The following is a 20,945-nucleotide window of genomic DNA, read 5'->3' on the forward strand; positions in this document are numbered from 1 at the left end:
GGCAGCTGTGATACAAGGCAGAATATGGCAGGTGCCTTCTTGGTGCTATATAGTGCCATAATATCCAGAGGAGAGAGAGAGAGTGGCTGGGAGGACAGGAAATGCTTTAACGAAGTGCAGTAGAGAAGCGTCATGACAATGAGAGAGACTTGACATGCAGTGGGCAGAGTAAGTGGGGGACATTTAGAACGTCAGTATGGATAGTGCCTGATACGATTGAGACACATCAAACCCGATTCAATCCATGAGTTCATAGTGGTCATTTAATTGATGGTTTGGGATGATGCAGCAAGGAGCTCATTATCTTGAAACTGGGTAACGGAGCAAAGGAGCGAGCATTGATCCTAACCTACCTTTCATCATGAAACTGTGTTTATGCAGCAAATAATACTGACAGAGAAGTAGCTCCTCATAGACGTACTCCAACTAATAAATGCAGGAGGAATCATTAGGATTCATATATGCTCATCTTGCAACTTCAAATTAATGGATCTAGGGCAGTGATCATCAGGGACTGCTAATATCACAAAAAAGGCAAGTGTCACTTTTTGCCTCCTGATGAAATTGCATAGCATCACTCGATGGAAAATAGTCAAACCAGAATCAGATCAAGCTTCTCAATTTAACTGCCAAGTTACAGGAAATACAGGAGACAGAGGAACACGTGAAGTTATACCATGGAGATGCAAACAGTAAGGTCTAGACTGAGGGAACTCTACGACCTGGTCTCTTACATTAATCCCAAGGGTGAAGCCAAGATAAATGGAGAACTTGCAGATTGAGGCTAAAGAGATATGTCAGCCAATTGCAGTGTATAGACTTCTCAAACTGAAAAAGAAATAAAAATGTTTGAAACAATAGGGGAAATTAAAACACAGGCAGTCTCTGACTTACGGTGGTTAATGTAACTGGCTGTTTTTTGACTTTATGATGGTGTGAAAGTGACGCTCGTTCAGTAGAAACAGTATTTCAAATTTTGAATGTGGATCTTCTTCTAGGCTAGTGATATGTGGTAGATAACAGGCTATAGTAGCCGCTCCCAGGCAGCTGGGCCACCAACGGGGGTAAATAACCCATACACTTTACACCCATACTCTGCCCTTGCAGCCCTTCTGTTGTTCCCTAAACCACCTGAGATACTCGATGCTTGATTACAGAATGGACTTTGTGTCAGATGACGTTGCCCAACGATAGACCATTGTAAGCGTTCTGAGCATGTTTGAGTGAGACTAGGCTGAGCTATGATGTTTGGTAGGTTAGGTACATTAAATGCATTTTTTAACTTAGGGTATTTTCAACTTACCCTCAGTTTGTGGAGCATAACCCATTGTAAACTGAGAAAGAAAGGTCTGTACTCACTACATATTTGATGATACCCATGACTGCTAATTTTGTTTAAATGTGACAAAGGTATTGAGATTACTTTTTTAAAAAGAATAGAGGTGCCTGGGTGGCTCAGTTGGGCATCTGACTCTTGGTTTCGGTTCAGGTCATGATCTCATGGTTTGTGAATTCAAGCCCTATGCCAGGCTCTGGACTGACAGTGTGGAACCTGCTTGGGATTCTTTGTCTCCCTCTGTCACTCTACCCCTCCCCTGCTTGCGCGCGCTCTCGCTCTCTCTCTCTCTCTCTCTCTCTCTCTCAAAATAAATAAATTTTTAAAAATAAATAAAAGAATAGGGTTACATACTAAGACATAGAGATAAAATTATTTGCTGACATTCTTCAGAATAACCAGGGGAAGGATGAAGTGAGTGGAACTCAAGGTGACCCAAGCTCGTGGTCCTCAGAAGGCATTTGTTGAGGTTGGGTGACAAGTTTACAGGGCTTCATTATATGTCCGCTCTACTTCTGTATGTGTTTGAAATTCCCCACACTAAAACATTTGCAAGTAATTTTTAAAAATTACTCTTCTAGGGGCACCTGGGTGGCTCAGTCGGTTAAGCGGCCGACTTTGGCTCAGGTCCTGATCTCACGCTTCATGAGTTCCAGCCCTGCATAGGGCTCTCTATCAGCACAGAGCCCACTTTGGATCCTCTGTCCCCCCTTCTGTCTGCTTCTCCCTCTCCCCCTCCCCATGCACGTGTGTGCACACGCTTTCTGTCTCAAAAATACTTAAATTGCTCTTCAAATGGACAAATAAAAATAATAAATTTTATCACGGACTTGCCAGAGGATGCTGGTTGATGAGCAGTACAATTGAAAACTAATGTTTTACAGGCACTATTGTTAAAGATACTGAATGACCTTTGACTTGGGGGAAGTTTCATTGATGCTGCCGAAAATCTTATTTTGTTTGCTTGTATTTGAGTAGTGATGGCAGCTGTGTCCTCTCGAATTTAGCGCTCAAAGAAAGCAAAGCCTCTGAACCTCAGCTAATCTGCCGTTTTGTTGTTTGTAGTTTGGATTTCCTAGTTGTGCAGGGTAGCTCCTGAGCAATCACTTCGCTCCATCGCCCAGCCTGTGTTTGTTACCAGATCACGGTGGGTTTTCTTGCAGGCATTTTATTTAGACTCGGGGTTCCTGTGTGTGTGCACAGAATACAAGGCGCATGGCAGCTTTTCCTAGGATGATTTAATTTTACCATTGGCATGTGTTGTGATTAAAGTTTTTGATTTCTCTAAAATGTTTAGTCTTAATAAAAATTTCAAGTTTTCCAGTATGGAGTTTCATCAAAAACTTAAAAACAGGGGCGCCTGGGTGGCTCAGTCAGTTAAGCGTCCGACTTCAGCTCAGGTCACGATCTCGCGGTCCATGAGTTCGAGCCCCGCGTCGGGCTCTGTGCTGACAGCTCAGAGCCTGGAGCCTGCTTCCGATTCTGTGTCTCCGTCTCTCTCTGCCCCTCCCCCATTCATGCTCTGTCTCTCTCTGTCTCAAAAATAAATAAACGTTAAAAAAAATTAAAAAAAAAAAAAGCTTAAAAACAGAACTACACTACGACCCAGCAGTTGCACTACTAGGTATTTATCCAGGGGATACAGGCGTGCCATTTCAAAGGGACACATGCACCCCAACAGCAATGCTATCGACAAAAGCCAAAATGTGGAGAGAGCCCAAATGTCCATCCACAGGTGAATGGATAAAGAAGATGTGGCGTATATATGCATATACACACACATACACAACGGGGTATTACTCGGCAATCCAAAAGAATGAAATCTTGCCATTTGCAACTACATGGATGGAACTGGAGGGTATTATGCTAAGTGAAATTAGAGAAAGACAAATATATGACTTTACTCACACGAGGACTTACAGACACAGAACAGATGAACATAAGGGAAGGGAAGCAAACATAATATAAAAACAGGGAGAGGGACAAAACATAAGAGACTTTTAAATATGGAGAACAAACAGGGTTACTGGAGAGGTTGTCGGAGGGGGATGGTCTAAATGGGTAGGGGGCATTAAGGAATCAGCTCCTGAAATCATTGTTGCACTCTATGCTAACTAACTTGGATGTAAATTTAAAAATAAAAGTAAAAAAATTAAGTTTTCATTTACTCGTGATAAAAATAAAATCATTTGGAGCTCAACTTTGTTAACCTTAAGTGCTTAATGAATTATTAACCATTTAAAATAAGGCATTAAGTATTTTTGTCCTTGTTCTTCTCCTTTTAATGAATAGAACTTTTTTGAGCAGTTTTATGTTTACAGAAAAATGAAGCAGAAAGTACAGAGACTTTTCATATAACCCCCTCAGACTCTCTTCTCCCTGTTCCCCTCTTTCCCTGGTTTTAACATTTTGTATTAGTGTGCTACATCTGTTGTAATTGATGAACCAACGTTGATACACAATTATAACTAAAGTCCATAGTTTACATTAAGGTTCACTCTGTGTGGTATAGCCTATGGGTTTGGACAAATGGGTAATGACATGTAGCCACCAACATAGTATCTATCATCCAGTGTAGTTTTACTGCCCTGACGATCCTCTGTGTTCCACCCGTTCACCCCTCCCTCCTCCCTAACCCCTGGCAACTGCTGATCTTTTTATGGTCTCCATAGTTTTGCGTTTTCCAAAATGTCATATAGCTGGAATCATACATACAACCATTTCAGATTGGTGTCTTTCACTTAGTAGTAGGCATTCGCGGTTCCTCCGTGTCTTTTCATGGCTTGATTGCTCGTTTCTTTTTAGTGCTGAATAATATTCCGATGTCTGGATTGTAACAGAATTTATCCACTCGCCCGCTGAAGGACATCTTGGTTGCTTCCAAGTTTTGACGGTTTTAAATAAAGCTTCTATAAGAATTGATGTGCAGCCTTCTGTATATACATAAATACATGAGTATGACAGCTGGATCATATATTAAGAGTCTGTTTAGTTTTGTGCAAACTGCTAGACTGTCTTCCAAAGTGGCTGTGCCATTTTGCATTCCCACCAGCAAGGAATAAGAATTGCCGTTGCCCCACACCCTTGAAAACATTTAACGTTGTCTGTGTTTTGAATTTTAGCCATTCTCATAGGCGTGTAGGGGTATCTTGTTTTAATCTGCAATTCTCTAATGGCATATGATGATGAACATCTCTCCACATGCTTTTCTTGACATCTGGATACCTTTGGTGAAGCATCTGTTCAGATCTTTTGCCCGGCTTTTAATTTAGTTGTTTTCTTATTGTTGAATTTTACGAGTTCTTTGTGTCTTTTGGATACCAGTCCTTTATCAGATATGACTTTGCAAATATGTTCCCCCAGTCTTTGGCTTGTCTTCATTCTCTTAAAGTTTTTCTCTTTTGATGCGTTTCTCCTAATGTTCAACACTTTCATGAGTCAATTTAGAAAAAATTTAAATTAAAATAGTTAAGGGGCGCCTGGGTGGCTCAGTCGGTTAAGCATCCGACTTCAGCTCAGGTCACGATCTCACGGTCCGTGAGTTCGAGCCCCGCGTCGGGCTCTGGGCTGATGGCTCAGAGCCTGGAGCCTGCTTCCAATTCTGTGTCTCCCTCTCTGTCTTCCCCTCCCCCATTCATGCTCTGTCTCTCTCTGTCTCAAAAATAAATAAAAACGTTAAAAAAAATTTAAAAAAAAATAAAATAGTTAAGAAGGAAAACTGTTCATTTTGCTTGGGGAATTTACCATTCTTTAGATATTTAAAGTCTTTGACTCCTGGGGTGTAATATCCCCATTTACTTTATCAGAAACAGAAACCTCACTTTTTAGTGGTGAAAAGAGGACAGAAAGAAGGCAATCCACCATTGGTTTGTTACTCTAGGAGAGCAAAATCAACTTTCCTGGATGTTCAGGGGTTAATACTCAACGGTCTGAGCTATGAATGCCCTTGAGTCAGAGACATGACTTAACTCATAGGAAACAGCAAACAAGACTAAAAACTATTATCTTCTCTGGTTAGGTAAATTATCCATTAATTTAGAAAAACCTCTGTCAACATTTATTTAACCTACTCAATTCTGACTCATTATGGCTATATATAAACACACCTAATGACAGCAAAGTACCTAGATTAGATTTGATCACTTAATGAATATCATGTCTTCAGTAACTAAATATTTAATGTAAATCATTTAAAAGTTTCAGTCTGATTGTTGAGCTTTAGTTGTATTTTAGGTGTTATTACCTAAAGATACACACAAGTATCGTTAAGTAGAAATAACTGCCTTGCAAAGTTGAACAGTGTACAAAAATAATAATAATCTGAATTAGAAGAGTCAAGAATTTGGGAGAGTTGGGCGTAATCCTATCGAGGGCTGGAAAATAATCCAACTCCGTCCACTGGCAGTCTTTCTCCTCACACATGCAGGAGGGTGCTGAAGCCACATCTGGGCTCCGTGGGAAAGAGCCTCGTACCCCTTAGTAATGTTTGCCACGACACAGGGGACCCAGTCATAGCCTCGAGCCCATGGCACCCTTGCTTCACAGACTCTTGTATTCTCACTCAGGGATGAGGAAATGAGGACCCAAGTAACTTAAAATACTCTTCCAGTGTCATCTAGCTAGCTGGTGGGTTGTGGTGATAGTTAGGAGGTAGGAATTTTAGGGTTTACAATAGCCATCTCCAGTAGACCCCAGACAACTAATCTTGCTTCTTAGGGGGGACAGACAAACAAACGCCAGCGTAAAGAATGGGCCACTAGGTAATTGTCTTAAGAACTGTTTGTAATGTTCAAAATAGGCTCAAAATATTCGGTGAGAAAAAAATCCGGTCGATTCAAGAGAGAGCTATGAATCATTAATAGAAAGCAAATTGTGAGGAGCCAGAAAAGTAAGATCTAGTTAGTACAGTGGTCTGTCCTTCGGCTAATCCCCGCCACCTGCTAGACAAAGGGAAGACCACAGCAGCCAGAAGACCGCTAACTAAGACAATGCCCAAGGCAGCCTGCGGCATATCCAGAAATGATTCCACCATTGAAGGGCTGCTGGGTCAAAGAATATTGGAGGCTCTGTAGAGAAGAGTTTCTTTATTTGTTTTTGCTTTATTTCTACTTATTGAGAAAGTAGTTGGGCCAGACTGGTGTATCGGGTGGTCGGGGGAGAGCACGTGTGTGTAAATATTGTGGTCTGGGTAGTAAGCAGGCAGTTAACTATCTAAAGAAAGCGCGGGACACGTTAATACTGAACTGCCTATTGGCACCACAAGGAGCTGTCTATGTGCTCCGTCAGCAAAAATGCATACACAGTAAGTTCCACGTTCTGTACCCTGCCCTGTGTCAGTCACTTGGGCTGGAAGAGCTAATGTTTATGGAATGCTTGATACGTGCCATCACTGGCCCAAGTTTGAATTCTTTGTGTTATTTGAATGTCAGCCATCCCGAAGAAGAGGGTGGTACCACACACATTTGACAGAGGGAAAAACAGAGAGGCTCACATAGCTGCAAAGGGCCTGATGAGGAGTCAAACCCAGGTTGATCTGCTAAAGCCACCGCTCGGCCATTACATAATGCTGCCTCTCTCATCTGCCTTTCCTGAACTTGGATTCTTGTCTGTAAACTGAAGATAATACCAGTAGAGGCATTGGAAGAAACAAATTTTTATGAAAACATTATAATTTGTTCGACGTTCAGAGATGATATGCTGTTTATTAAATAAAAGATTCAAACCAGTGAACAGCATTTCATTGTCATACCATTTATTCATATCCATGCAACAATGTAGTTTTGCTATTTTCATGCATTATTAAACTTTTTTCAAATACATCATTGAGTATTTAGCTAGATACAATTTAGGCTTTACTTTTGTATCATAGATTTATCTTTTTTTTCCTAAATAGTCCTGCTTCAGGGGGCTGAGCAATTTACTTCCAACATAATTATAGTTGCTTAGTAATAAACAGCACTTACAGGTTTCTGAATTTTTACTATTTTGGCATACACAGTGTTTATCAATTTTCCTATCTCTCATTGTTACTGTATTAAATCTTAGAGGTAAATGTGCTTAATGTATTGGCGTGACATGTTGGCACTGTCCAAACGAAACATAATTTAATTGTTGCCAGTTAATCCATCTCTGTCTCCAAGACCAGGTTGAGAGACCTTTGAAAGATCCCATGAAAATATGATACTGGGTATCACAGTAAATTAAGCTAATAGATAGTTTTGGGTTTTTTCCCCCTCAGATGACTAACTTTTTCTCTTCTCCAAATGACTGTGTTATGGTTAAAATATATATGTATAAGTGTATAAATGATAACTAATATATATGTATAAATGATACACATTTATCATGTATATGGTAATGTACATGATTATATGTATAAATGATATGTATATGTATAAATGATAACTATATAGATGTATAACATATACACATGTATATATGTATAAATGATAACTAAAATAGTTATGTGTATGTATGTATAAATGATATGTATATGTACCTTATATGTATAATGATACCTTATATGTATAAATATATACATTTATATCTTCTATGTATAAATGATCTATGTACATCATTTATACCTTATATGTATAAACGATAACTAAAATGTTTAAACTTCATGAACATTTAATGTTTAATAGGAAGGATTTCTCAGAAAGAAATTCAGAGAAAATTGAACACTGTAATACAAAACTGAAGTTTGTGGCCAAAAAAAAAAAAAAAACCTGTAAAAATAAACCAATGAAGTTAATGGGCTTTAGAAAGCAATCGGTAGCTAGAATTTCTAAGTAAGCATTGGAATAGGAAGTCTTAAGGGGAAGTCTGCCTAAGATAAGGGATGGGTTCGATTCTTCAAATCTGGTCCTGTGGGGACTGAGTTAGGGCATTCTGAAACACGGCTTTTGCTGGTCCTTTGTACTCTTTCACTCTCAAGATTTTTCTATTTCACAAGATAGTTGAGGCTTCTAAGCCCCACGTCATTTCCCCAGCTACTTCTATTTCGAAATCATCAGCAGGTTGCCTGAACTCACTCAGCGGTACCAGTGAGTTTTGGTTTCATTAGTTGGTTGTCAGGGCAGAGTTTTGTAGGCGTGGGCCCACGTTATTGAACGTTTTCACTAGTTAGGAGATGGTGAAGTGGTCAGACTTGAGTGTCACGTACTGAACAGTTACAGCAAGCAATATTTCAAATTTTATTGACTCTTACCCGTGGCAATTGAGAGAACTTGGTGTGTTGACTTGTTTTTGTTTTGTTTTCCACAGAAACGCTCCAGAGGCCAAGTGCTCTTTGATAAAGTATGTGAACATCTGAACTTGCTAGAAAAGGACTATTTTGGGCTTACGTATAGAGATGCCGAAAACCAGAAGGTGAGTCATTAAAAGCAATACAAAACGTATGTCTTGAGTATTGCTGCAAGAAAGGGGATGAAAACTGAACTGGTAGATCATTTTCTCCATCTCCCTCATCCTCCTACATTTACACCTTTGAGTCCCAAAATGCTGTTAATCACCTCATTTCTTTATTAAAGATATTATTGATAACTTCCTTTAATCCTGACTATTCCAGAAACAGTAAGTCGGTATTTCACACATGAGTTATTTATGGTTCCAGGAAAGCATCTTATGTGGTTCTTTTCTTGGATGATGTTTTTCAGTGGATTTGAGCCCATGAAAATCAAATACGTTGATACTAACTAACATAGAAAACGTATTCCCTGACTGATGTCCTGTACTTAATTCATCTTTGTATGCTTTCATAGCCTTACAAAACCAAACTGTGACACGGGTCGTTTGCTGACCAGACCCCTGTCTGGTGTATTCAGCAGGTATTTAACATAATACTTCTATAGACTCTTACACCTGAGTAATACAGTCTATTCAGGGCTTTGTCTCACTGATTCCCACAACTACCTGAAAAATAAAGAAGAAGAAATTGTTTCTGTTGTATTCGTGCTTGAAACTAAGTCACAGAAATTTTGCTCATAGATGTTACTTTGTTTTGACGTTGTGCATTGAATCATACTTAATACCTACCCAATTCACTGAACAATGTCTAACTTCGTTACTAAACAGCTGAGTTTTCTGATGAGGAAAATAATAAATCTCAAGTGAGTGTTCATTTGTTAGAACACTGTGGCTAAGAATCTGTAACCACAGAAGTCACTCTGTGGGCAAAGGCATCAGTATGTCAACCTACATGTGTCTTTAATTTATTCTAGTAACTTCTTTGAACATAGAATCCACTATTGTATTTCTCCTCTGTTTCTGCACTGGCTCGAATCTTTGAACGTAGTGTTGTAAAAGAAAATTATCTTGTCATGCACGAATTGTGCATACACACACATTGTCTCGTCACACTGGTGCCTGAGCCCTCGCAGGGCCTGGGGAAGGGGTACCGGAGGTGGGGGAAGGTCGTAAGTCCAAGGGCCTGCCAGCAACAGTTCCCTCTCAGATAGGCTTAGTGCATGTCTCTACCTGAGCATCGTGAAGTTATTTTTATTTTTCTCTGGTTCAAATTCAAACTGTCATTTCCTTTTCAGAATTGGCTGGACCCTGCTAAGGAAATAAAAAAACAGATTCGAAGTAAGTTCTTTTGGATTATTTTACATGGAGATGCGAAATGAGATGTTCAGAGAGCATGGTTGTCTGACTTGGTGGCCCATACACACAGCTATGAGTGAGAACACTGATTTTTTTAAAAGATTAAGATCTCAAATTTTATCTTTGACAGGTTGGCCTGGCTTAAATACCCATTTTTAATCATCACAGCTCAGGAATAAAATGACTATGACATTTGACCTATTTCCCTGCTTGTGCACAGAGTGTGAAATGTGATTTAATCAGGTGATGCTGCAGTTGACAATTAACCATTTAAAAGTTCCAAACTTAATTAATGTTAATTAAGCCTAACTGCCACAAAAGTATAAAAGTCAAGTTAAAGGTAATAGTCACTGACTAGTTGAGAAATAGAGTAACAAGTCAGACTGAAGTTTACTATCTGGTAACGGCCTCTATTCTTCTTTCTTTTTTAATGTTTGTTTATTTTTGAGAGAGAGAGAGAGAGAGAGAGTGTGTGTGTGTGTGTGTGTGTGGGAGCAGAGGAGGGGCAGAGATTAAGGGAGGCACAGAATCCAAAACCGGCTCCAGGCTCTGAGCTGTCAGCACAGAGCCCGATGCGGGGCTCGAACCCACAGATTGAGATCATGACCTGAGCCGAAGTCGAACGTTTAACCGACCGAGCCACCCAGGTGCCCCAACAACCTCTGTTCTTGGTCCCTAAAGGCAAGTTAAGAAATGCATATTTCCTAACGGACAAAACAATTGCAGGAACAGCCCACGAAACTGAAATACAGGTAGCTAGAAAGTATGAGACAAGTTGCTACATCTTACTAATAGTTAAATGCAAATTAGACATCCTTTTTCACTTACGCAGATTAACAAAGATTGTGCAAGTTTACTAACGCACTGCACTAGCAGCTACGTGCATAGCTAGTAGAGTGTGAATTGGTACAACCCTTTAAAGACGGTACTGAGTCAGTATTTATTAAAATTTAAAATGCGCTTGTTCTTTGACCCCGAATTTTACTTGTAGAAATTTATCAAGGATTTCCGGTGCCTTTGAATGTGCTGAGATATTAGAACACACCATGTTCTAATAAAAAATAATGAGTAGTGAGCCGTGTGAAATGGCTTAATAGTAGATATCTCAAAAAAGTCACTCTAATGTAGATATTAGAGAGACTAATGATTATGTATATAGCTAAACATGTTTATCATATTTTTAGGAGAAATTTGATATATTTGCTAATAAGAAACTTGGTAATCAAGTTTTTCATGGAGTTTTTTCATGAAGTTACTAAAAGCAGATGTGTTGAATGTGTATCCTAATATGTTGCCCATAAGGTCTTCTGTATTCATCTAATTAATGAAATGCTATTTCTTTCTTGGGTGATTTGTAATCACAAAAAGCCCTTTGAAAATATTTGGTAGAAATAAATTGGGATTGGGGTGCCTGGGTGGCTTAGGTGGTTAAAGTGTCCGACTCTTGATCCCGACTCGGGTCATCATGTCACAGTTTGAGTTTGAGCCCCGCGTCGGCTCTGTGCTGACAGCCTGGAGCCTGCTTAGGATTCTGTCTTTCCCTCTCGGGGCCCCTTCACTGCTTGCTCTCTCTCAAAATAAATAAACTTAAAAAAAAAAAAAAAAAGGAACAAGAAGAAGAAATCGGGATTGAAACCAGGGATAGCTCCAGTTGTGAAAACACTCCTTTTCATTCCGAGTCCTAATAAAAAATGTGTGATGATGAGTGTGTCCTAGGAATTTTTTCATGAAGTTACTAAAAGCAGATGTGTTGAATATGTATCCTAATATGTTGTGCATAAAGTCTTCTATATTCATCTAATTAATGAAATGCTATTTCTTTCTTAGGTGATTTGTAATCACAAAAAAGCCCTTTGAAAATATATTAAATGTCAGGGATAAGTCACAATATTGGTAGAAGAAAAGCTGTATAAACATCTATTTTCTTCTCTCTTGCTAATGGAATTCTTTTCTTTTTCCTTAACTTCCCATTTATCCTGTCCTCCTACCTTTCTTTCTGAGAGAAGAAACAGGGCAATAAGAACTGAGATTTAAAGGATATTTTCATCATGCAGCTTAGGCGATACTTGTGACTGCAACATAAAGAAAGCTAAGTGATAATCCTGCAGATAGAGGAGGAAACAAGGAAAATTGGAATTTTTTTAAATTGAATCTGGTATTTTTATCTGTATTCCTTTTGGTTCCCATGCACCAACGTGCCCTCTTTCCACAAAATTTACATCCTATCAACGCAAAGAACTGTTAAATCAAATGGAATTATTGTACCATCATCTCCTTTTCATAAATATAAATGAAAGCCAGGAAATACAGATCAAAACCACAAGGAGATATGTATCACCTGTCAGAAAGGCTAATACTGGGTGGCTCAGTTGGTTGAGCATCTGACTCTTGATTTCGGCTCTGGTCATGATCTCATGGTTGTGAGATCGAGCCCTGTGTTGGGCTCTGTGCTGAGCACGGAGCCTGCTTAGGAGTCTCTCTCCTCCCCGGGTCCTCTCCCCTGCTCACGCCATCATGCTTGCTTGCCAGCTCACTCGCTCTCGAAAATAAAAAAAAAAACAACAACAATAAAATTTTAAAAAGGATAACGTCAGAAAGACAAACAAGTGTTGGCGAGGATGCAGAGAAAAGACACCTGTGTGCACTGTTGATGGGAATGTAAATCAGTGCAGCCGCTGTGGAAAACAGTACGGAGGTTCCTCAAAAAACTAAAAATAGGACTAACATATAACGCAGCAATTTTACTTCGGGGCATTTAGCCACAGAAAACCAAAACACTAATTTAAAAAGATATACTCACACCTGCGTTTTATCACAGCAATTATTTATTTATTTTTTATTTCTTTTAAATTTTTTTTAATGTTTATTATTTTTGAGAGAGAGACAGAGTGTGAGGGGGACAAGGGCAGAGGGAGAGGGAGACACAGAATCTGAAGCAGGCTTCAGGCTCTGAGCTATGATCACAGAGCCTGACGCAGGGCTTGAACTCCTGAGCCACGAGGTCATGACCTAAGCTGAAGTCGGACGCTCAACCGACTGAGCCACCCAGGTGCCCCTATTGCAGCATTATTTATAATAGCCAAGATATGGAAGCAGCCCAAGTGTCCATGGACTAATGAATGAATAAAGAAGAGGTGGGGTGTGTGTGTGTGTGTGTGTGTGTGTGTGTGTGTGTGTGTGTGTGTGTGTGTGTGTAAAATATTACTCAGCCGTAAAAAAGAATGAGATTTGCTATTTGCAACAGCATGGATGGACCTCGAGTATGTTATGCTAAGTGAAGTAAGTCAGAAAAAGACAAATATCGTATGGTTTCACTTCTGTGTGGAATCTGAAAAACAAAATAAACAAAGCAGAAACAGATCTACAAATACAGAGAACTGATGGTGGCCAGAGGGGAGGTGGGGGGCGGGGCGGGTGGGGGGGGTCATGGGCAAAAATGGGTGAAGGGGAGTGGGAGATAGGGGCTTCCGGGTGTGGGATGAATAAGTCACAGGGATGAAAGATACTACGTAAGGAATATAGTCAGTGGATTGTGATGATGATGTGTGGTGATAGATGGTAGCTGCATTTGTGAGCACAGCATAGCGTAATGTCTAGAGTTGTCCAAGCACCATGTTATACATCTGAAACTAATGTAACATTGAGTGTCAAATATACTTGAGTTAAAATGCATATATACATGCATATTTTAGAATACATACACATTTATGTATGTATGTATGTATGTATGTATTTATTTATTTATATATTTAAATGATTGAAGGAAGTTTTCTTTTCATGCTGTAGCTCCACAGTATGTCTGTAGAATTAGGTCTTCTCAGAGAAGGGCAGTCAACCTGATATGTTAAGTTACTTAAGAATTTAAGTTACAGGGGTGCCTGGGTGGCCCAGTTAGTTGGGGGACCAACTTCAGCTCCGGTCATGATCTCAAGGTCTGTGGGTTCAAGCCCCGCGTCAGGCTCTGTGCTGACAGCTCAGAGCCCGGAGCCTCCTCCAGATGCTGGGTCTCCTCTCTGTCTTCTCTTCCCCCCCTCCCTTGTGTTCTCTCTATGAAAAATAAACATTTAAATATTTTTTTAAAAAGACTTTAAGTTACTAATTGATGAGAAATAGTAAATTCTGAAACTGAAGAGTTTGTTCTTACCAAAAAATGATAATTCTAGTCATTTTAATGCAGACCAGATGTTTAAATTTCTAAAAATACTGTATTTTGTGATGTAAATATATTTATAATATAATCATTTCATGCTATACAGTATATGATCTATATAGTGTATATAGTAATTTATAGTAATTTTATGCCATGAATGCAGCATACTTAAAAATTCAAGATTTGGCAGCCATACAATACTAAGTTAGAATTTTCAATAAGAATGAACTCTTCAGTTTCATAGTTTTCTATCACAAATTTGTGATGAAATCCTGTGTCAACATTTTAGGAATATCATTTTAACACATTCAAGTGGTTTCTTGTTTCTAAGCAGGGCCATCATCTGAGCAGATTCAGGCTTGTGAGCCCATCATTACATAATCATAGTTTCCCAGTTGATTGGTTTCTATAAGATTCTTTTTTTTTTTTTTTTTTAACGTTTATTTATTTTTGGGACAGAGAGAGACAGAGCATGAACGGGGAAGGGGCAGAGAGAGAGGGAGACACAGAATCGGAAGCAGGCTCCAGGCTCTGAGCCATCAGCCCAGAGCCTGACGCGGGGCTCGAACTCACGCTCCGCGAGATCGTGACCTGAGCTGAAGTCGGACGCTTAACCGACTGAACCACCCAGGCGCCCCATCTATAAGATTCTTTATGGGAATATATATTCGAGCCGTAATCTGCCTCTCTCGTTAATTTCAAATCTTACGCCTCATTTAACTAGATTTTTTTTTCTTGATGGGGGATAGATTGTAGTTTCCTTAAACATCCCACTTCAAAGTATGGTCCCCAAGCCCACCTGTCTTGAAACCACAAGGGGGTTTATTAAAACCACAAGTTCTGGAACACCTGGGTGGCTCAGTTGGTTAAGCGTCCCAACTCTTGATTTAGGTTCGGGTCATGATCTCACCGTTTCGTGAGTTTAGGCCCCATGTCGGGCTCTGCGCTGACAGTGTGGGGCCGGCTTGGGATTCTCTCTCCCCCTCTCCTCATGCTCTCACTCTCTCTCAAGATAACTAAACATTAAAAAAAGAAAAAAAAAAAAAAAAAAAAACCACACACACACACACAAGTTCCTGGGCCTGTACACCAAATCTTTTGAATAAAAATCTCTGGGTAGACAAGGGATACAGGAGTACTGATGCAGAGGGGCACATGTACCCCAATGTTTATAGCAGCACTCTCAACAATAGCCAAATTATGGAAAGAGCCTAAATGTCAATCAACTGATGAATGGATAAAGAAATTGTGGTTTATACACAATGGAGTACTACATGGCAATGAGAAAGAATGAAATATGGCCCTTTGTAGCAACATGGATGGAACTGGAGAGTGTGATGCTAAGTGAAATAAGCCATACAGAGAAAGACAGATACCATATGGTTTCACTCTTATGTGGATCCTGAGAAACTTAACAGGAACCCATGGGGGAGGGGAAGAAAAAAAAAAAAGAGGTTAGAGTGGGAGAGAGCCAAAGCATAAGAGACTCTTAAAAACTGCGAACAAACTAAGGGTTGATGGGGGTGGGAGGGAGGGGAGGGTGGGTGATGGGTATTGAGGAGGGCACCTTTTGGGATGAGCACTGGGTGTTGTATGGAAACCAATTTGACAATAAACTTCATATATTGAAAAAGAAATAATAAAGGCTCATTTAAAAAAAAAAAATCTCTGGGTAGAGCCTAGGAATTGCCATTTTTAGCAAGCACCTCAGGCCAACTATAGTTTGAAATTTATTTTCCCGCTGTGAGGATTTTTGCATTGAAATATCTTTCTTCTACTTTTATTATGTCTTAGTTTCCAACCTAGAATGTTTATCTTAAATTTATTATGAGATTGTTTAGTTACATTGCTAAACTATTCATTGGATTCGAGGCATACTTTGAAATGGATAAAAATTATAAAAGAGCAATAAATCCATTTCTCATAACTAATCCGTTAACTTTCCTTCCAGTTGCTTGGGGGGGAAGCCAGCTCTCATTTATGAACCTCACCACTGGCAAGCAGTGAGGAGATCCATCATAGCAGAAAATGAATAGGAATCAATAGGAAAGTAAAACCAGATCAGACCATTTTTCAAGTAACAAAAGGACTTGGAAGAATAATCACTAGAAATATATTGGATTGACCGATAGCTTATAATTCTTACTGCCCATGTTTCAGTAATATTTTCTGAGTGATTTAAAAATGATATTAAGCAGCCAGCGATACCTGGCCTTATGCCACTTCTTTAAAAGACAACTCGGGGAGTGATCCTGCCGTGTGGAATTTTAAGTATAATATGAATGGTAGCATCAAGAATATGCTAGAACTAATAAATGTACCTGTGCCGTTAAGATAGAATATAGGTATCCTCTGCAGCTAAGAGTGTTTGCCTCCTTCGCAAGAGAGTGGCCCAAAGAAAGCAGCTAGCACTTAAAATGCTACCCCTTTCTTCTGAATGTTTGCAAAGGACTTGTGGAGAAAATGGAAGTTTCCAGAAGTCAATTAATGGGGAGAAGAGGGTGTTAGGGCATCTTTGGGGAATATCTGAAACATAAGGGCTGGACTGTGAGGTCACAGAATCACAGAGTGAAAAGAGTGGCTACAGCTTGTGGTGTAGAGGAAAGGCTTCCAGCATGGAAGCCAGGGAGACTGGGAGGAATTTTTCAGGAGCACAGTCAGAATATAAGCAAGGTCTACACTGTGGCACTTCTGTGGTTACTACACGGAGGGAACAAATGTCTGGTGAAGGAACAGCCAGACTTTAATAAGGTCCTGCCTTAAAAGCCCAGAAGAGAAAAACGAAGTGAATGTGAATTAAAGGAGTGATCCGTTAGAGAGAAAGTACATGGAGAAAAGAAAAGGCTGTTTTTCCTTGTTTATAATGATAAACCACACACAGTTAGAGACAGTATTAATAAAACGGAGAGTTGAGTAGAGCTTAATAACGTTTCAAGCAGAAGTGTGGACAGTACAGAGAGTACGTGACTGTAAGCTGACACCTGGTTGATTCTTTTCCTTGCCGGAGAGGCCAAAAGTCGATGCCATAGGATAAAGACAGGCAAGACGTTAAGAGCATCAGCCCAAGTCGTGGCCTCATAAGGAGGTGTGGAACTTAGTAAAGTACAGTTAATACATTCAGGCCTCTCTTGAACCAGGCATTTCCCCAAGTGAGAAAAGAATTTTCAGCAGCCTAGAGAGCAGCTCACAGAAATATTGACTACAAGAAACCTTCCATTAAAAAATATCTTGAACGGTTCCTTGCCGTGTATTGTAATGGGATTTGACCTACAATGGCAAAGCAAGAAGGACAAAGGAAATGGGATTGTGCCTGTACTCTTGGTCTGTGAGCTATCGAGAATGTCATAGCAAAAGAACCAGTCAATTCCGGACTTGTCTGATTGAGGATTATCCGTACCACTCCTGTTTTGTCCCTCTTCCAAAGGCTTACCCTTGTCCCTGAGAAAGGGAGGAAGCCTAGTCAATTTCCAAGCTAGTTAGAAGCACCAGTACAGGATTTGGGCAAAAGACTAAAAACTGGATGAAGTTTCAGACCTATCTGGACTTCATTTGATGGAGACTTTCCGGTTTTCCACTTGGGAGCAAATGTTGCCTGGGTGTTAGTGCTTGGAGTTGAGTGAGGCAGTTCTAACTATCAGAATAAGAAATACAAAGGGCTTTTCTAAGGTTCCATTCTAATGTCTCCTCTCTGCAGGTGGTGCTTGGCACTTTTCATTTAATGTGAAATTTTACCCACCAGACCCTGCCCAGCTCTCTGAAGACATCACCAGGTATTTGAAAGTTGGCTCTGAAAAAAGGCAGGCATGTCGGGAAAGCTGCTTCTCTTTATTCTCCGGAGAAAAGCGTGCTTACGTCTGGTAACCTCACAGTCATCCCCACAGAAATGGCAAACCAAAGGCAACAGAGTGAGAACAAACATCTGATGAGAAGATTTGCCAAATCCTGTCTGTTCACAGTGAATCTTTGGTGCTAAGCTGATAGTTCCCTCTGCCTGACCGTGGCGGGAAAACACACAGCCCTGAGAAACTGTCATCCACCTGCCACGATCACAGTGGATGGGATTCAGCATTAAATGAAACAGCAATTCCTAGCAGTCCTGCTCTCAAACTCCGAGTCAAAAAAGTGTGCACGTGTGTATCATTTTTTAAATAGCTGCCGTGTATCTGATTGGTTTTATAAAAGGCATAAGCATCTAAGCAGCGATTTAAAAAAATGATACATACATGCACACGTATGATACACATAAACGTGTACATTTAAGAGTTTATTTTCCATGACCTGTCTAGACAAAATGATTAATTCATTTTGGCGAAAGAAGACCCAGAGAAAGGAATCGAATGTAAAACTATTCTTGTGCGATGACTGAGCTCCGGGTGTGAGAGGAGTTTCCTTTATGAGGCTGGCCTGGGTTTGCTGTGTGTTCTGGGCTTTTCCGCATCCTGCCTTGGAACCCCTGGCTCTCGCACCCTGGTTGGCAGTCAGTTTGCAGCCAGTCAGGGTGACGTTGTGCCATGTGTGCTGGGTTTTCTGTGTAAGCCTCACATCCTCCTTGGAGGGCTTTTCAGAAAAGGGAAAGGACTCAAAACTCTGGTGCCTTGCTATGAGTAAAAATAATTTCAGCAGGCATGTTAGGAGAAGGGCAAAAAATAGTTACAGAGGATTTCTTTTACATGTGCATGAAATCGAAGAAAATGTAGGATTTTTTATTTAAAGATAACTTTTTTTTTAAATTTTTTTTTCAACGTTTTTTATTTATTTTTGGGACAGAGAGAGACAGAGCATGAACGGGGGAGGGGCAGAGAGAGAGGGAGACACAGAATCGGAAACAGGCTCCAGGCTCCGAGCCATCAGCCCAGAGCCCGACGCGGGGCTCGAACTCAAGGACCGCGAGATCGTGACCTGGCTGAAGTCGGACGCTTAACCGACTGCGCCACCCAGGCGCCCCTAAAGATAACTTTTTAATAATATTGAGGAACCACTTAATTGTGGCTGATTGATTGGTTATAGAGCCAAATACACCTGGATTTGAAATGCAGTGCACGCACGGTTCCCATCTATTTGTGCAATGTTTACAGAGCCTGTGAGTCTGTATTACATGGAGTTTCCTTCACATTTAGAGGGGACCTTAAGACTTTAACCATAGTCTTCAGCTTCAACCGATTAACAGTTTATCTCTTATATGAAAGGTATTTGTATATTTTATTATACCTCCATGCTGGGCCTTGAAGAGTATTTTTAAACGTCATCGATGTTAACACTTACCTTGGGGTCTTCTGCAGTTAGTATTAGATCTATAGATCTTGAAAAGCAGAGTAACAGGGGAGATAAGTCTGCTATGAATGGAGATACTTGCATGATTTCTCGGCCAAATTAGGTGGAACATGTTTTGTATTCCTTGAATAGAAAGCTGTTTACTTTTAATGAGGAGGTTCTCAGATTTTAAAGTAGTAAGTCTTCAGAGTTAATCTTCCTATCAATTGGATTCTAGAAAGTCCGCTAAATAAAAAAAAAAAAAAAAGAGAGAGAGAGAGAGAACTTGAAACAGGAGAAATTGTTCTCATAAAGAGACCACTGCATGAGGAATGCAGGAGGTTGAGAGCAGAGTTTATGATGGTGTAGCTGTTGAGTTACCTGAAATCTGGTCGTACGGCAGGACCTTTAACCGAGACTTTAAAATGATACTTCCTTAAGGCTGGTAGAGACCTAATAACTGCATTTAACAGCACCATTTTTGTATGATAATTCCCCCAACCAGAGATTGCAGTGAGTGTGTTGAGGGCTCATTTATTTGATTTTAAATGTTAGTTCTTGTAAAAGATGTTAAAGGAACAGGTCTTGAGGTTTCTTTTACTCTGTGCTTTAGTTATAAAAGCTTGTTTTATTATGAACATTGGCTTGCCTCTAGATGCCCTTAAATATTGTATTTTGTAGCCAAGCATTTTCCCCTGACATCCCAATCAAAATACAGATGAAGGAAAATTCTAGTGAGATTTTTCAACAGGAAGAACTCGCTTACAGTGCAGTATATATCAAGTGGCCTGCTTTTCACATGTCCTAACGCTGGCTCTTTGCCTTGTCTTTTGGTTCCTGGAAGGTACTACCTCTGCCTACAGTTGCGAGATGACATCGTGTCCGGAAGGCTGCCCTGCTCCTTTGTCACCCTGGCCCTGTTGGGCTCCTACACTGTCCAGTCAGAACTTGGAGACTATGACCCAGATGAATGCGGGAATGATTACATTAGTGAGTTCCGCTTCGCCCCAAACCACACGAAAGAACTGGAAGACAAAGTGATCGAGCTGCACAAGAGCCACAGGTCAGTGCAGAAACCCTGAAGACATGCGACTTAGCGTGTGCCTCGGTGGGTGAGCCTCACCGGCACTACCTGCTTTTCCCAGGACTGATGTCAGTGGCATGCAGGTTGGGACTGCAGCAGAGTGAAGTTCTGTACTTGGTGCAATTCTGGGTAGTTACGTTGTGGCTCCGATGCTCTTTGAGAGCCTTTTGTCTTGTTATTCTCCCCCAGCCCCTGCCGACCACAAACCTGCTAGTGCCTCTTCGGGGACTTGCTTAGTATATAGCCAGGGGCTACGTGGGAAATATTACAGAGAGCAAAGCAGCATTGTAACACGTTTTTTTTTTCTTATCAGAGGAATGACGCCAGCAGAAGCAGAGATGCATTTCTTGGAAAATGCCAAAAAGCTGTCCATGTATGGGGTCGATTTACATCATGCCAAGGTACGCATTTTTCAAACCCCAACCTTCCTATTCAGTTGTATTAAATTCAAGGTTATTATTAATACAGGCCGGTGATTTTTACTACAGGCATTATAAACAGAAACTGGGGGATTCCAATCC

The 20,945-nt window shown here is 40.3% G+C and overlaps 1 protein-coding gene across 37 annotated transcripts in view; it reads left to right on the forward strand.

Moving 5' to 3' along the window:
• The window catches only part of EPB41L3 (erythrocyte membrane protein band 4.1 like 3), a 231,194-nt gene that overhangs the window by 170,780 nt on the left and 39,469 nt on the right, over positions 1-20,945 (forward strand). For all 37 annotated transcript variants that reach the window (XM_053902422.1, XM_053902425.1, XM_053902416.1 and 34 more), the window contains 5 exons: positions 8,603-8,707; positions 9,880-9,922; positions 17,785-17,860; positions 20,185-20,403; positions 20,738-20,825. In XM_053902422.1, coding sequence (XP_053758397.1) covers positions 8,603-8,707; positions 9,880-9,922; positions 17,785-17,860; positions 20,185-20,403; positions 20,738-20,825 — 531 coding nt within the window. The remainder of the gene's footprint in view (positions 1-8,602; positions 8,708-9,879; positions 9,923-17,784; positions 17,861-20,184; positions 20,404-20,737; positions 20,826-20,945) is intronic.

Source organism: Panthera pardus, unplaced genomic scaffold (genome assembly GCF_024362965.1).
Source record: "Panthera pardus isolate Hobbes unplaced genomic scaffold, ASM2436296v1 HiC_scaffold_15, whole genome shotgun sequence".
Classification (NCBI taxonomy): domain Eukaryota; kingdom Metazoa; phylum Chordata; class Mammalia; order Carnivora; family Felidae; genus Panthera; species Panthera pardus.